This window comes from Anabrus simplex, chromosome 6 (genome assembly GCF_040414725.1).
Source record: "Anabrus simplex isolate iqAnaSimp1 chromosome 6, ASM4041472v1, whole genome shotgun sequence".
NCBI lineage: Eukaryota > Metazoa > Arthropoda > Insecta > Orthoptera > Tettigoniidae > Anabrus > Anabrus simplex.
In genome coordinates, this window is record NC_090270.1 from 282,989,063 (window position 1) to 283,007,826 (window position 18,764).

The following is an 18,764-nucleotide window of genomic DNA, read 5'->3' on the forward strand; positions in this document are numbered from 1 at the left end:
GTTCGGTAAAGAGGAATGAAGTATTCTTTAATGTTTGCTTTAATTGGCGTTGTAAAGCTTGCGTTGGGACTTTTTTTGATCAATAAAAAGTTTTCATTATCGAAAAATTGTTTAGTCTTATGAATGTAATCATTTTTATGCCTAATAATCATCACATTCCCCTTATCTGCTCTGGTGATAATGAGCTCCTGATCTTTAACCTTCTTTTTAAGTTCTATAATACACTTTTTATCAATACTGGTGTCCTTGGAACTGTAAGCGGCATTATCTTTATTACTGGTAACTAGACTATTGTGCAACTTTCTTTTTAAATCTAATCTAACCTCCTCCTATACCTCATACGGAAGTTTACCAATCGCAACCTCCGATTCCACCACAAGTTTTGTGGTCTTTTTAGCTAGGTTGAAATTAGGCCAGTTATGTTTTGGGCCTTTAGAAAGAATTTGGATTTCTCTCTCATTCAAAATGGTCTTGGAAAGGTTAATAACCGGTGTATGAAAACTCCTGATTAAATATTTATTAGGATACTGTTTAGCTTCTATGACTGGTTTCATATTACTGCCTTTTCAGTTAAGCGATAGTTTACTAGATTCCTATTATTTCAGGTCCGCATTGAACTGGGAATGAGATAATTATTAACATCTTATAGCACCGACTGCTCGTTTCCACCTCACTACGATTGCTCCATTATAACTGGCTTGAAGATTTTATTTAATTATTTTAATACGGTTCTACATCACGGTTAAAGAAGTGTTAAACTGAGCTAATGTTTCTTTAAGAAGATTGTGTTTTCAGTGCTTGTTCTTGTTAAATCCACGTTAATTTATGAGGAAGCAAACAAACTTACATCGGACCTCATCAACTTAAAGTTTAATACTCGCAAGTCTCAGATAATATGGATTTTGAAACAATATAATTTTAACACGGTTTTTAGATCATCAATATGTTTTTTAAAATTTGTTTTATGTGACGTAGATAAACTTATGTGTTTGCCAATATTTCCTAAAATGTATATCAGCTGATAATGACGCAAAATAAGGCGTTGAAACTAGTTCTGATAAAATATATGTTGTAATTTTATCTTAACAACATTTTAATGTATTGAATAAGGTGGATACAAATTTTAATAAATTGTAATATAATGAATCAAACAACAATATATAATGTATACAGAAGTAAATAACTTGTGCTGAACGGAAAACTACGCAATAGAACAGCAAAGCAGAGCTCTTGAATGTTTGTTTACAAACACTACAGAAATGGTGCTCAAACAGATCGTCGGAAAACTGCACTCATTTATTTCTGTGAAATTGCGTCCAAAGAAGTTCTAAATATGAATGAAACTGAACCCACAGCTACTGTGGACGTTGAGAACAACAAGAATACACCGGCACAACATCTGTTGAAGATATGAGGAAATCACGAGAAGAAATACAAACATGTCGAATATTCAACAGTGCCACTAAAGCAAGGACCAAAGTGTCAAATATTCGACAGTTGCCAGTTCTAGGGTTAATAAGTGTTTTAGATTTAAATGTGTATGTTTAGTCAACATTGTTTTTAAGGTGCTAGTAAGTGAGAGGGACTTTTTTCAGAGAACACACTCAACGGCCAGTCTAGTATTACATTTTAATATTAACGATTTTAGGGCTGCGGATGTCTCCAGACGAGACGATACAACTCCCGTGTTTTAATATTAAGAGAAATAAAACATATGTAATCTACAAGATTATAAGTTGTACTGAATAGGTGGAATGGTATCTATTGAACATTTCAATAATACCTTGTCAATACGGACCAAAAAATGATTTTTATAGTACAGTAGAAGTCCGTTATAGCGAGAATTCATAACAGCGAAAAATTTACTCGCTATAGCGGATTGTTGTTATATCAGTTTTTGTATAAAAGTTCGAAGAAAACCCATACACATTAAAAATCGGTATGAAACGGCAATCAGTTTGTTCAAAACTTGCATTTCCGTGGATGATATCCACACTACGGCTTACTTGTTTGTTATTTTTCGAAATCCGATACTACGTGAAAGTGTATGTTTAACTTAATTGTGAAAAAATATAGTACCATATTTCTCCGAATCCAAGACGAACACCCCATTTTCCTTCAAAAAATTTAAATCAGGCTCAAAAAGTACTTTGTAGAATCACATGAATTCCTCTGTTGTACAGTAGGCCTACGCATTTTTAGAAGCCAAACATAGGCTTTCGTCATGCTGTATTTTTTTTTTTTTTTTTTTTTTTTTTTTTTTGCGGTTGCAAAATTATTCTTTGTTTCCGCGGGTTTAACGACCATTAACTTAAAATTGGCATCATAATACCGAAGAGAACCCGCTGAAAATTTGTCGGCAATTCCTCTGCAATGCGTCTCTACATATGACGATCGATCAGGAAATTATTCTTGCTGTCTATGAAACTGTTACTTTTACTCAGCATCAGATATAACCGGCTACCACTACATGCACGTCTCGCTTGCCGGCTAGCGATGTATAGGCCTAATCGCAGACTTTGAAAGTCAATGAACGAGTTAATTGTGCCACGGTATGGCCATTCTGCCCTCGCGTTTTTCGTGCACATACCTCACAATTTCATCGACTTCTTTAAAGCGTCCTTGTTGCGGACCACTGAATGCATTTTTGTACAGTACGCATATTTTTTAGCTCTTTGCCTTTACGCTAACTCCAAATATTGGCTTTAGTTAGGCCTATGCCGTATTTTCTTGCGGCTGCACAATTACTCCACATTTCTGAGTGTTTAATAACCATTAACTTAAAAAAGGCTTCATAATATCGACGAGAACCCGTTGAGAATTTGCCCTAATACCTTATCCACGTATCTTTATAATACGACTACCCATCACGAATATATTCCTGCTGTCTATAAAACTTAATTTTTCTAAGCGTCAAGACGCGTTATAACCCTGGCACTGAGTAGCCGACCTTTCTAAGAATTACAAGGCTCGCATGTTTTGATGCCATTCTGCAGATTTGAGAAACGTTTTTGTACAGGCTAATAGAACGTCATTCTCTCTTCACTATTTCCCGAGATCCAGTGACGTTACACACAGGCACTGTACAGCTGGTTGTTGCGGGTAGCGACGTATAATAAAGAGGCAGTCGTTTATTGTCACCGAGTTTTGTGTGTACGTGGGTAAAAAGCAGCAGCGTAGTTAGCGCGCTAGTTGCCAGTGGCATTCATTAATGTACTGCCAGGCCGCGAATGCAAGACAACTCATGAGTTTTCGCATGAGATTCTGAGGGAAAAAACCCTCGTCTTGGATTCGGAGAAATGAGGTATCACTCCAGAGGTTTCTGTGGCAAGCAATTCAGTTTTCTTCTTCAAACGGCATCACCTAACTTAACCGTATATGTATCATGAAAACATATTTGAAACGCATGTAGAGAAATGATAACCTCCTCGCTAAAAATGTGCATGTAAATAGCCTATCCAATATTTAACTAGTCGCGAGAAGATATGAACTATCCTCTGAAATCAGTGATGCACTCTGCCGTATCTTGAGGTGTATCACATTCTTACTTAATTTCCGTATGTAATATTAAAATCAAGAGATCATTTACTTCAGTCTTAATTTTTAACGAGTTAACAACTGCCATCGGCCACGTTATTTACGCATTTATTACAAAAACATGTTATCCTCTTTCATTTTGAATTTTTTTAGAGAACAGCAGTCAACGGGTATTACTAATCGAATGTCGACGAGAGAGCTTGTAAATTCACAGAGTGAAAAAACTATACCGTACTGAAGATGATCGATGGCATTTTGTGGCAAACGTTTCAATTTTCTTATTCAAACAGCGTCACCTAACTTAACTGTAGTCTTCGTATGGTGAAAACACACTTCAAGCGCCAGTAGAGAAATGATAATCTTCTCGCTATAAATTTTCATAATAGCTTTTCCATAATTTAACCAGATGCGAGAAAATATAAAATAACCTCTGAAATCAATTATGCACTCTGCCATATCTCGAGTTGTATCCCATAATTACTTAATTGCGGTATTTAACCTTAAAATTAAGCGGTCGTTTTGTCAGTCTTTACTTTTAACGAGTTAACAACCGTTACTGGATACGTTATTTATGCATTTATTACGAAAATATGTTCTCTTTCACTTCAAATTTCGTTACGGAACAGCAGTCGATGGGTATTACTAATCGACTCCAACATCGCCTTCGAATGTCGACGAGAGAACTCACTAGTGGACACAGCGAGGAAACGATACCAAAGGTAATCGATCGCATGCAAGTTAATCGCTGGGGTGGATAAATATCGGGAACAGAAAAAATCGCGTGCACTTAATCGCTCATAATAACGGATGCGTCAGTGATAGGGCTCTCGCTGTAACCGAAGGACGATACACAGTTTAATATAGGAATTTTGAAGGGACAGAAAGAAACTGTCGCTATAACAGAGTTCTCGTTATATGCCATACTCGCTATAGTGGACTTCTACTGTATGCAATAACTTGGACCCTAACAGAGAACACCATCGAAAAACTTCAATCTTTTGAGATGTGGTGCTACCAACACCTGTTCAGAATATCAAGGGTTGAAAAAATACATGACATTGAAGTACTCCAACACCTGAACAAAAAGTTAGAGGTCATGTGTAACATCAGAAAGAAGAAACCTGTCATGTATAACATCAAAAAGAAGAAACCTAAGTACTTTGGCCATATCATTTGAAATGATAAATATAGATTCCTTCCGCTTATCTTACAAGCCAAAAGTGAATGAAAGAAAAGTCGGGGAAGAAGGAGAATATCTCGCCTACAGAATCTACAAGAATGGTACGGGTTCAGTACCCCCACTCTTTTCCGAGTTTCTGAAAACAAGAACCAAATCGCCCTGATGACAGCCGACATCCAATAAGGATATGGCAGTGGAAGAAGAAGACTGTCAGTGTTATCCATGATCGAACATAACCTGGAATTCCCGACACATAGGTAGGGCTAAAATGAATTCCGATTGTAATTTATGTCTTGAATGGTACACGACTAGCTGATTTTTTAATGAAGAACTAAGGAATATTGTCTTATATTTTGAGTGAAATGAACAATGTCTAGGCTATAATTTGTTTTCTTATTCTCTATGATGTTTGGTTGTGGCAACATACACAACCAGTAACTCAGCTCAAGGGAGGTAGGGTCATCTTCCCTATCCTTCACTTGATTAATTCTTGTCAGGCGCATCCACGTTGCGGGGGTGGGTATCCTCCACATCAGTAGGCCGGTGTAAAGAAGAGCTAAGTTCAGGCAGGGACCTAGCCTCACGAGGTATAACGTGGAACCCACGCCCAAGGTTACGGGTGAAGACCTTAACAGCATCTCAGGCAGAGAAGGAGACCTTCAGAATGGCGAACATGGTGGATGAGGCAACCCATCCTCTCTGGGAAAAATGAGAAGAGGAAACCACTGCCTTGTGGAGAAGAGGGATCTTCAAAGGCTAAGGGAGTAAACCCTGAAAGAAAATCCTCAGATGCGTTAGGCTTTTTTTTTTCCTAGTTGTTTTACGTCGCACCAACACAGATAGGTCTCATGGCGATGATGGGACAGGAAAGGGCTAGGAGTGGGAAGGAAGCGGCCGTGGCCTTAATTAAGGTACAGTCCCAGCATTTGCCTGGTGTGAAAACCATTTTCAGGGCTGCCGACAGTGGGGTTCGAACCTACTATCTCCCGAATACCGGATACTGGCCGCACTTAAGTGACTGCAGCTATCAAGCTTGGTGCGTTATGCTTAGCAGGTCAGCAGATGAGTAAATTTGTTCTTGCTTTCAACTATAATACAAACCTTGGATGGAAGTTTAAAAAATGGATATGGAATTGACAAGTCTCTGGCTACAGTTGCCCAGTAAGATGGTAATGCTGATGTTCGTGTAAGTGTTAGATCAGAGAACAAAACCCGATTTGGAACAATAAATATTTTAACAATGAATGGGAAGGAAAATGAACTGACTGATCTAATGAAGAGATGAAAACTCGATATCCTGGGATTAAGTAAAATGGAAAGGGAAAGGAATGAAGAAAATAAGAAAGGGGTACGCCTTGTACTGAATGGGTAACAGTAAAGAGAAAAGAAATGGAGAGGGGATTTATAGTGAATCAGAATGTTGAACCAATAGCTGAAGTTGAGTATGTAAATGAAAGAATTATAATAATGCACATACGTGTAAACAAGAAACTACTGAAGATAGTACAGGTGTATGCTCAATGCCATATGGAAGGATGAAAGGATACCTGAAGATTGGCAACAAGGAAGCATTGTACCATTGTTCAAAAAAGGAAATAGGAAGATCAGCCGATATAGTTGGAATGGACAGTATGGAAATCTCATAGATTTCATAATAACAGACCGAGAATGGGAAGATACATCATGAATACAAAGATAATCCCCAGTGAAAGTATGGAAGGTGATCATAGATTATTAATTGTGGAATTAAAACAAGTAAAAATCCCTAAAATTGTACTGAATAAGAAACCAAAGATCATGATTTGGGAATTGGAGGAGGAGGCTAAAAGAATGGCATTCCAGAATTGGATGAAAAGGAAGTTGCCTAACACAGAAATACGACGTAGAGAAGAAGAGTGGGACAATTTAAGACAGATATTTGTGGAAGCAGCAATTGAGGTATGCGGGAAAACAAAAGCAAAGGTTAAGGGAAAGGAGACATGGTGGTGGACAGACAAAATAAAAAAAGAAATAAAAAGAAAGGAACAAGGTGCAGAAAGAAATGGATAAGGAAAAGCAAAAAACGAATCAGAGGGATGAGAATAAGATAGAAAGAGTGCATGTGGAATACGAATGATTGAAACTACAAGAGGAGTATCAAGGAAGAAAAGGAGAAATGTTGGGAAGAGTTTACAAACAAAATTGAGCAAGATAGTCGAGGAAATCAGAAACTATTATACAGAGTAATAAAATCGAAGGGAATAAATCAAGAAAAAATTAAGACATTAGAGAGAGAAGATAGATCCATAGCACATGACGAAAAGGGTCTTCAGAAGATCATGGCAAAATATTTTGAAAAACTTTATAATAAGGATGACTGCTCGGAGGAAGAAGGAGATAAGAAAATGGAAATAATAGATGGAGAAGAAAAAGAGAACCCGATAACATGGTTGGAACTTGGAAGAGCAGTGAAAACAATGACCAAAGGTAAAGGAAGTGGAAAAGATGAATTCAATGCTGATACGTTTAAGGCAGCAGGAAGCAGTGGACTACAATGGCTATACCAAACCCTCAATGCCATATGGAAGGATGAAAGGATACCTGAAGATTGGCAACAAGGAAGCACTGTACCATGGTTCAAAAAAGGAAATAGGAAGAAAAGTGAAAATTATAGAGGTATAACCCTATTATCACATGGGCTAAAAATAATGGAGAAAGTCATAGAAAAAAGACTGAGGGATATAACAGAAACACAGAGGAAGAACAATATGGCTTTAGACCGAATAGATCAACAATAGACTTGATATTTACAGTGCTAACGATAATCGAAAAACATCTGGATAGGAACAAGGAAATCATCTTCGTATTTTTTGGATTAGGAAAAAGCTTATGATACACTTAAGAGAAAACATGTATGGGAATGCCTACGGAAAAGGAATGTAACAAATCACTATCAAGATAAAAATGTTGTGTCATGAGAGTAAAAGCAGTGTACAAGTGGGGGAGTGGTGATTCTGAAACATTTTATACAAAAAAAGGTCTCAAGCAATGAAGTGCTCTCTCACTATTATTGTTTGTTATATTTATGGATGAAATCATAAAACGTGTAAAACAGAGTATCAGTAGTGACGAAGTGAATGCTTTGGTATTTTCAGATGATGTGGTGATTTGAGGAAAGGGAGAAAAGGAAGTACAAAGAAGACTGGACATTTGGAATGAAAATCTGAAGGAGTTTGGAATGGTAATTAGTAGAGCCCAGAAGTTAGGCATTTATTTTTGGTTAAAGTAGGCAGCCAAAAAGGCACTTGAAATACTGAAAATAGACAGTACTGTAATTAAAATAGGCATGTATTAGGAGTGAAAGCAAAGAGGAATCTCACTCATTATTAATGAAAATATGTATTTTAAGTACTCATTCATTTCTTTATTATCAATTTATCACATAATTAGCGTACTTACTCTTACTCTCCTTGATTACAAGGAACAACAAGGTACTTTTTCAAAGTATCAACTGTCATAGACAGACACTTGCCAGAAATAATGTTTTTCATCATGGAAAAGGAACGTTCTACTTCCACTGAAGTGACTGGCGCAAATTTGAAACAAGCTATTTCGGAAGGACACATGTCAGTTAAAACAGAATTTTCACCTTTCAGAACAACACGAATGTTCATTTTCTCAATGTCCACATTAGCACTCAGAACACATTTACACTTTTCACTAACCCTGCTTCCTTTTTCTCCTGGTGCTTGCAGCAGTTGATTTACTGCATCTTCGAAGATCGCCATAGATGATACCAGCGAATCATCTCTCTTCTATATCTTCAAGATTGCTTCTGGTATCACACTATAATGTGCTGTTATAAATGCCAGATCATTGCTGAGCTCTTCATGGTCCAACAACTTTTTTTTACCTCGCGAACTGAAGCAACTTCGTCTACTGATAGGGTATGAAGTACCTCATGTATTTTGTCTAAATTGTTGCTGTAATATATGACTGCTGAGATCCAGGTTCCCCATCTGGTGAGAACTGGCTGTGGAGGTAAAGGGAGCTCTGGTGCCACGTCCTTGAAAACTCGAATTCGGGAGGGTGATTTTAAGAAGATTTTCTTGGTATTCGAAACTAACTTATTCACGTGAGGATACAAACTTCTTATCTCTTCAGCAATTTTGTGCAGTCCATGGGCTAGACATGTGAGGTGGAGCATTTTAGGAAAGAGTACTCTCAAGGCAGTAGCTGCTTTTTTCATGTAAACATCTGTGACAAAAAGTAGGACATCTTCATACCGCATTCCATCCGGCCAGAGTAACATTAATGAATTTGTGAACAAATGTGCCACTGTGCAACCATTTGCTCTCTCCATCTCTTCTGTCGTCAACGGAAATACTGATAATAGGCCAGTATGCTTTGCTTCCATAGTTCCAATGATGACGTTGGCCATGTAATGTCCCTTTGCATCCGTAGTTTCATCAATGGAGATCCGTATCTTCTTTTCTGCAACTCTGCTACAAATCCTCTGCAGGGTCTCTTCAAAGGTGATATTCAAATACGTTTTTCTTAATGTGGATTCTGATGGAACTTCTTCTTTAGTGTACTTCTGCAGAAACGTCCTGAGTGATTGATTTTACAGTTTCCAGAACAGAATTCCAGAGTCCAAGAAAGCTTTACATAGATCCAGGGAAAACTGAGATTGCCTGCTGGATGTTGTAACTGCTGTTGATATTAAATTGATCTTAGCGCCAACAATATTTAACCTAGACTTCTGTTTCGTTGTTGCAAAATGTTGAGTTATAAAGTACTTCTTTTCATGATTAATAGATTTTTCACAGATTTTTCAAAAGAGTATAGCTCCATCAGCAGAAAGTGTATCCAAACCGAATTCGCGAAGATAGCCTTGTAATTTACCACGCAACGATGAACATTTTGGCATAATTAATAAGTCAGTGCGAACACCCGAGTTGCCTTTAACAAGTTCATCAGTAGACTAACAGCTTCTTTTATGTTTGACCTGTTAGACAGAAGTGATTTCCTCCCTTCCTCTGCATTATCGTATCATTTCGAAATCGAGAATACCACGTAATTACGCATAGTCACAGCAAAAGCGGTGTGAGGAAGGAGAAGAGATGTACTTCCCTCATCCTCTCTCCTTCCTGGTATTCATTATGCTTGTGCATTCCTTTCACTAATGAAGGTTCTGTTATTTACAGAGGTTAAATGAATGGGTTGAGAAAATAAGCTTTCGAATGCCTTTACAGGGAACAATATTCTAAATAGATATTTGTGACGGCAATATGTAATTTAATTTGTGCAACCTTTTTTGTCTTCGAAGTACGGAAATTCAATGTGTGCTTTTTTAAATGTGTAAATCGCAAAAAATTGCATAACGAATAAAAAAAGGCAAAAAGGGCTTTAAATCTTAAAATAGGCAACGGAAATAGGCAAAAAAAAAGGCAAAATAAAAATTGTCTCTACACTTCCTAAATGCACGAAAATATATTTATCTCTATCTGATTCGTCAATATATCCAGTCAGATAAAAAAAGGCATTTTGCCTAACTTCCGGGCTCTAGTACTGTAATTAGTAAAAAGAAAACTGTAGTCATGCACTGTGAAAAAGAGAAAAAGAGAAGGCCAGTGAACATAGACTGAGAACGGTTAAAGAATGCAGAACAGTTTACATATCTGGGTAGCATTATTAATCGAAGTAATGAAATCAACCCTGAAACTAATAACAGACTAAGTAAAGGTACAACATTTTATCATCAAGTCAGAGAGCTTTTATGGGATGACAAAGTACCCAAGAGAACGAAATTAACATTATATGAACAGTATTTCATACCAACTGTAATATACAGACTAGAAAAGCTGGTCACTAATAAGAGACAAGATAGTAAGATCCAAGAAGTAGAAATGAAATTTTTAAGAACATCGGTTAAAAAGACAAGAAGAGGTAGAATCCAAAATATTAAAATCAGAGAAGAACTAAATATAGAACCATTAGTACAGAAGATACAAAAAGCAAGACTGAGATGGTTTGGACATAAAAAAGAATGGGAAAGGAACGGGTAGCACGAAGGGAGTTGGAAAGAGAAGTTGAGGGAAAGAGACCAGTTGGAAGACCAAGAAGAAGGTGGATGGATCAGATTTGGAAGGATATTAAAGAAGCTGGATTGGATGTGGCAGAAGTAATGGAGCAGGAAATGTCGAAGGGCAGAAAGGAGTGGAGGAGACTTGTTAACCACGCCCGGGCGACTGGAGTGGGACATTGATGATGATGATATTCTCCATGATGTTTAATGCTTTCTGCCACCAAATTCATTAACAATTCCTTCTCTTGGAATGTCTTATTAGGCTTCTTGCTTTGTTTCTGATTAATAGCAGACATCCTTTATGATCAATTATTTGTAAACACCGAACGTAACTAAAATCTTGTTTACATTTTGATAGTGGCAGCAGCAAGTAATCATTTGTTTTCTGTACATCAGTATGAAAAACTTTAGGTTGAAATTCAGATTGAAACAAAAACATAGTTTTGGTAAACCAAGATAGTAAATTCTGTGGCAAACACAAAAGCAAGAGTTATCCGAGATGATGATGATATCCAAGCAAAAGTAACTGACGTTGGCTAATAAGGGCCTAAGTTGAGCACAGAGTTCATAGCTGCCAATGAGTCATCAATTAAGTACAGTGCTAGGTCACTTTCCCATACCAAAATATACCATGTACACAACTTTCGCACAATGCACTAACCCCTTGCAACACTATAGAATGCTAGCTGTTTGATCTTAAATACTACATACACAAGATAGCTATTCTAACATTTAATTAGTCTAATTTATGATTAAATACATTGGTGAATGACTATTATATATGGCTAGTTGTGTAATCTAAAGTAATGTAGCTTAGTACATGTTCATCATCATCATTTCCCTCTACCCAGCTGTAGCCGGGTAGGGGCAAATATGGTTACTCTCCACTTTCTTCGGTCTTTCCACCACTCCTCCTCCAACACTGTGTCCCAGTCCAGGTTTCTTTCTATAATGCTGCGTTGGATGGTATCCTTCCATCTCAATCGTGGTCATCCACGGCCTCTACTTCCTTGGATTTGCATTTCCATTACCTTTTTTGGCATTCTTTCGTCGCTCATTCACTTTATGTGCCCAAACCATCTTAGTTGGCTCTTCTCTATTCTATCATTCATTTTTTCCACTCCAATTTCTTCCCGGATTTTCTCATTCCTTATTTTGTCTTTTCTACTCTTCTGTATCATACTCCTCAAGAACTTCATTTCGGCTGCCTGTATTCGACTCTCATCCTTCTTTGTCATTGTCCAAGTTTCTGCTCCATAAGTTGTTATGGGTACGTAATACATCTTGTACATAGTATCCTTTCCTTCCATTGGCACATCTTTGTCCCATAACATGTTTCTTACACTATGATAGAAACAACATCCAGCTTGAATCCTTTCATTAATCTCAGCATCCAGTCGAGCATTCTCCATTAATTCACTCCCCAGGTATTTAAACGTTTCCACTACTTCCAGGGACTTGTCTGCAAGTCTGATCTGACCTTTCCTTTCTTTCTCCCCTCTAGTCATAACAAGAGTTTTACTCTTTTCTACACTTATTTTCAATCCACATTCTTCGATCTTCCCATTCACCACATTCAACTGTTCTTGAACCTTCCTGTCGTCATCTCCCCAAATCACAATATCATCTGCAAATAACATCATGTTCATTTCTCTTCCTTCATATGCTGCTTTTGCTGTTCTCATGATGTCATCCATTACTATTGTAAACAGGATTGTTGATAGAACACTTCCCTGTCTCAGCCCACTAGTTATTTTGAACCAACTTGTGTTTGCACGCAACTACAACATTCCTTATACAATGCAACGATCATTTTTATTAATCCCTGTCCAATTCCTTTTTGCACCAGACTGTCTCAAACTTTTGTCCTGGGGACACTGTCATGTGCCTTTTCAATGTCAATGAATGTCATCACCATATCATTCCTGTACTCCCAATGCTTTTCCATTAGTTGTCTCATAATGAAAATGGGCTCTATTGTTGACCTTCCACTTCTGTATCCAAACTGATTTTCCTGTATCTGATTCTCAACCCTCAACCTTATTCTACTTTCCAGTATCCTTTCCATTATCTTAGCAACATGGGATATTAGAGTAATTCCCCTGTAGTTCTTCAAAACTTTCTTATCACCTTTCTTGAAAATTGGGATGATTATTCCTTTTTGCCAATCCTCAGGGACCTCCTTATTCTCTCAGACATTCCTGAGAACCCGATATGTCCACTGCAGGCCTACAGCTCCAGCTGCCTTTATATCTCCACTGAAATTTCATCTATTCCAGCGGTTTTTCTATTCTTCATCTTTCTTACTGCCATTTCAATTTCATTCATTGTAATGTCTTTATCCATTTCTTCATCAACTAATTGCCTTTCCTGGTCGTCCACTGAATGACTGTCATCCGTTCTTATGTTTAGCAGCTTCTGAAAATATTCTCTCCATCTATTTTTTATTTCTTCTGGCTTTGTTAAAATTATGCCACCTTCATCCTTCACAAATCTGGTGTTTACTTGATCTCTCTTTTTGTTTCTTAAGATACCATACAGTAATTTCTTGCTGCCCTGCGTATCATCTCTCAATTTCTGTGTGAATAAGGCCCAGCTTTTCCTCTTTTCTCCTCCACTACTTTCTTGGCCAAATTCTTTGCCTCCACATATTTTCTTCTACTTTCTTCAGTCTTAGATGTTTTCCATGCTTTCCATGCCATTTTCTTTTCCTTCACTTTAATCTTTACCCTATCATTCCACCAGTGTGTTTCTTTGTCTTTCACATTTCCTGATGTTCTACCATACACCTTTTCTGCACGTCCAACCAGTGCTTCCTTAAATCTTTTCCATTCCTCTTCAACATTCCCCACCTCTGTCCTGGGTACCAAGGGTATTATTTCCCTTTGAAATTCTTCTTGTATGCTTTTCTCCTTCAACTTCCATACTTTAATTCTTTTCTCTCTTCTTAATTGGGGTTTTTCAATCTTTCCAACTTTCAATTTTCCTATCACAACTCTATGATCTCCACCAAAGGCTTCTTCAGGCATAGCTGTTACATCTACCAGGTTCTTCCGGTGTTCTTTCTCTGTGATTATATAATCAATCATGGTCTTTGTTCGTCTGTCTCCCCAACCATACCCTGTAATCTTCTGACTGTTCTTCTTCCTAAACCAGGTGTTTCCAACAATCATTTGATTCCTCATGGAAAAATCCACCAACAACTCACCTTCTGGATTTACATTTCCATATCCAAAGGGCCCTACAACATCTTCCTTTCCTTGTCTTTCCATTCCAACTTGTGCATTTAGATCTCCCATCAATAGTACTTCCCTATCTTCTATCTGTCTCTCCACCTCCTCTAAGAAGTCCTCTAGATGTTCATCTATGCAACCAGTTTGTGGGGCATACAACTGAAATAGATCTTTCACACCATTTTCAAACTGGAGTCTCATCACCATCGTCATCATCCCATCGCTGACGTACTTTGTATATTCTACATATTTTGGATTTCTCTTCTAAATATGATGGCCACTCCATTTTTTGCTTCAGGTCCTCCGCTGTAATACAGCCTGTATCCTTCTCTCAGAGGGATCTCCTCTGTACCCCTCTTCTTGGTCTCGCACAGTCCAAGTATGGCTATATCTTTTTCTGTCATGAAGTCAACCAGTTCTTCTGTCTTTCCCATCAGTGTCAGTACATTTACTGTTGCAATTTTGATGTAGTTTGGTGCTGGCTGCCCATTTTCCACAGTTCCCCCAGCACCTGAAGAGCTGTGCGTCGCTTTTAGCAGGGGACGCCCTAACCTTTTCCAAGGCACCATATCTGCTTTGTCCATATAGGCTATTGTTACGATGGGCTCGCCACACCCAAAGGCATTTTATACCTACTGCCAGGTTCAAAATTAGGCCGGCCCTAACATGGAGACAGACGCCTTTCGTACCCGCTCCTCTGGAGTACAGACGCTACGGGTATGCCCCTTCCGCCATCTCCGCCGCACCGAAGTCCACCTTCTCCGCCGTAGATGCCATTGAGGTCTTCACTATAACCCTGAGCTGGGACCCATACCAGATGTTACACACCGGGTCAGTGTGCCCTGGGACTCACATAGGCAGGGGCGCCATTCCCTGGGTAGGGCTGCCTCCGAAGAGGGTACATGTTATACTAGATAAATCTCCCAGACTGCATTTTCATTACAAGTTATGTAGATGAGTGTACCAAGAAAGTAATTTCTGTGATAAAATTGATCTACAATTACCTGTATATTAACCGCTCAAGACGGATCGACGTGTATGCGTAAAGACCTACAAAACATAAGCCAGGAGCGCTTTCACGTATAACTGTACGGACATGGCTAGCGATGTTTTAGATGTACATCTGCATGCCATCTGTTGGATGTCAAGGTGAACTTTAAGCACGGCACGCAGCACAGGGTATCATTCTATGCAAGGCGAGCATCTTCTACCGTAATGCGGCATTGTGTTTGTGTGAAAAGAATCTGTTTCATCAAAGTTGATCAGTGTAAACAACATAGCAGTGTCCTCACATGGTTTGTATTTATCTAATGCAGTTCTCAAATGCATATTAGGTGAAAGTAGTGATGAGAATGATCTGAGTGATATGAAAGTGTTAGTGATGACTATTATGCACAGCAGGAAATTACGTGTGATGTAAACAATGTCAGTAATATAAGTGAATGTTCACCCGAGTGATCATGGACACTGTTGATTCTAATTTTATTCCAATAAAAATCTCTTTCACAGGTAAGTGTGGCCCAACTAGTGAAACTAAGAGACTAACAGGTATGCAAAACAAAAGATTCAGGAATGCAGTCCCTTGAATAAAAGAGTGCAAATGAGATAGTGGAAAGAAGTGACTAGGGAAGAAATGTACCTATTTCTCGGCTTGTTTATGCATATGGGTATAATTCAGAAGCCAACGCTCAAATCATATTTAAGGAGGGATCCCTTTCTTGAAACCTCAATTTTCCCTCGGACTACGACACTGGATAGATTTAAACTAATCTTGTAATTTCTTCATTTTGTTGACAATAGTGCAAAAGCCACATTCACAGGTCCACTTAAACTTTTCAAAATTGCACAAATCATTGACATGCTAAATTTACGATTCCAAACTTCGTACCTGCCAGGAGAGTATATTAGTATCGATGAGTCCCTTACGTTGTGGAAACGTAGATTACGTTTCAAGCAGCGCATTCCTTTGAAAGCAGCAAAATTTGGCATCAAAACGTTTGAGCTCTGCGAGTCAAACACTGGCTATTTATCGCATTTCATTGTCTACACTGGTGCTCGCAGTGATGTAGAAACATCAATTTCTGCTGAGGACAATTTCAAGAGCACTAAAATTGTAGTAAAACTTGTCACTCAACTTCTGAGTGAACGACTACTACAATTCTCCATTTTTAGCTTATTGCTGCTAAATCACGGCACTAATTTTGTAGGGATCTTGAGGTTAAATATGAAGAGAGGGCAGTGTCTTGCTGCACATTCCAACAATGTTGTGGTGCTGAAATGGAAAGACAAAAGGGATGTAGCCATGATTTCCACAGTACATGGCACTGAGTATGAATCAACTGCAACAAAAACAGTAGAAAAAGGAATTGTAAAACTGAAGCCGAAGTCTGTTGTTGTTTACAACAAGGCTATGGGAGGCATAGATCTGAAAAATCAAAAATTACAGCCATACTTGCTAGAGAGAAAGAGGCGCACTAAGTGGTTTTCATGCGACTCCTAAACGTAGCAGTGCACAATGACTACATAATTTACCATTCACAGAATTCCCATGTAGACCATCCAATGTACAGGCTAGATTTAGTGAAGGCCCTCCTTCTGACCTACCAGCTACAAATTCCCAAAACTCCATCTCCTGGCAGACCTTCAATCAATCCTCCACCAAAAAGACTCCTCAAGAGGCACTTCACTGAGAAAATCCCTCCAACGGAGCAGAAGGCAAAACCCCGGAGGAGGTGTGTGGTTTGTACTAGGAACAACATGAGAAAGGAGAACATCTACTGGTGTCCTGATTGTCAAGTTCGACTGAGTTTTGAAACATGCTTCAAAACATTCCATACCTAAAGGATTTCTATGAAGTTAATTAGGCATTTTTTTACTCTGCATGTAAGATGCCACCTTTTTGTATGTAGATACTACATCTGCATGATATAAACTGCTTATCAACATAATTTGAACAAAATCAGCCAAGTCGTTTAGAAGTTATATCAATGTTTGCGACACTCTGTAAAATTGTGATATTTTTCTAAAATTTATTACCGCTATAGGGTAAAACTTGCCCAACTTTTATTACCGACTTGAAGGCTTAAATAACTTTTTGAAGATGGTAATTTCCATTTCCTAAATGAATTCTTAATTGAAAAAATGAAGTTTGTACAGCAAAATAGGTCATCAAATTACTATTATACTTCACTTAGACTTTACTTACTTGAACCAAAAGGAGAGAATGGAGGAGCATCGTAAGGAATAGACGGGACAGGTGGTCCACTGTAACGATCAAAAGAATCAAATGATGTCTTCGGCTTTTTAGGTTCAGCAAATACTGCCTTGAAACTACGATCACAGCCTTCAAACGCTTTAGCTGCATGAGACACTCTGAAACAAGAACAGATCTTGAAAAAAAAAAAATGAAGTGGTGGAACAAGAAGAAAGGCAAGAAAGGGAAGAAAAGCAATCACAGTTACAAACATCCAGAAACTTTATAACCTTACAGAAGGTATAATACTTCTGCATTCATAAATAGACATGAAGAATTCCAAAGCACTGCTTTTGTTTCCTTATTCACCGATTTGCCAGTACAAATACACAACTGGGAAAACTCGTTTTTGTTGAATGTCATCAAATTGAACAACATAAAAAAATGCAATAAAAAAGTTTAAGAAAGTCTGATACAACAGGATAAACATTTAAAATCATTAAAATACGTTTCAGCTTAATCATGACATATGACACATGGGCAAATCATGCTGAATTACTGAAACATTACAAACAGAATTATATTTCACCTTAACTGATTACAATGGAGCGAGGTGGCATGAGCGCAGTGAAAGGACCAAATAGAGGCGCAACATAATATACTGGCTACTAATAAATGATATGATGAATAAGTCAATGCTCACACATGCTTAGAACAATGAACCCCAGTGTTCTCCCCAGAAATTTTCGTCAGCTGGGTGGGGAATACTATGTAAAAAGAGAGCATATAACATTTCCATTTATTCCCCTCGGGGCAGTGACAATAATATCAGAAGGTAAACATTAATTGCAAAATTGAACTATATTTTAGTGTTATTATCACAAAAAAAAGACATAACAGAGTATTTTGAACTTCTAGTGTTCTACTGCTCCTTCATAATCATGTAACACCGGGACTTACCACTTGGTTACTGTGGAGTGGCATATGGGTTAATGACGTCATGCGGAATCGAGTGCTCGCATGGAATTCCATGCTAATCTATGCATCACTCAAGCACAACATTATGTGACATTTAAACTCCAATGTAATTAATGCAATTATGCTGACATCTGCCTGCTGTCAGTTCTTGATGGATATAGTACTTTTGCTTCCATCTTTTGGCACAGGTCAGAGCAAAGTGTAGCTTCCACTGAAGTCCCAGTCTCATCCATGGCTGTGACAATATGAAAGCTGCTGGGGTATGGGCGGTGCTGAGTAATGACATTCAGAGCACAACCAGTGTGTCAGTGTCATGAAAGGTATTGCTCATATGGTTAGTTGTGCTACAATAGCACTGTATAGCCCAGTGAGGAAAGCAATGGCAAACTACCTCACTCCTCGTCTTGCCTAGTACGCCTCATTTAGGTACTACCATTGGTTTTTGTGGTTTTCCTATAACTGCATAGCCTTTGGTGGTGCTATCTGAGGATCCAACCAGCCTCTGGGCTGATGACTTAACAGACATGCTGACAATAATGAGGATTTATCATTTAAATAAACAGTTACATAACTCGC

The 18,764-nt window shown here is 38.2% G+C and overlaps 1 protein-coding gene across 4 annotated transcripts in view; it reads right to left on the reverse strand.

Moving 5' to 3' along the window:
• LOC136876461 (RNA-binding protein 45) overlaps positions 1-18,764 on the reverse strand; it is a 279,414-nt gene that overhangs the window by 213,254 nt on the left and 47,396 nt on the right. For all 4 annotated transcript variants that reach the window (XR_010860594.2, XR_010860595.2, XM_067150447.2 and 1 more), the window contains exon 4: positions 17,223-17,389. Coding sequence is in view for 2 of the 4 variants with exons in the window: in XM_067150447.2 (XP_067006548.1) it covers positions 17,223-17,389 (167 nt within the window). In the remaining 2 variants the exon portion in view is untranslated. The remainder of the gene's footprint in view (positions 1-17,222; positions 17,390-18,764) is intronic.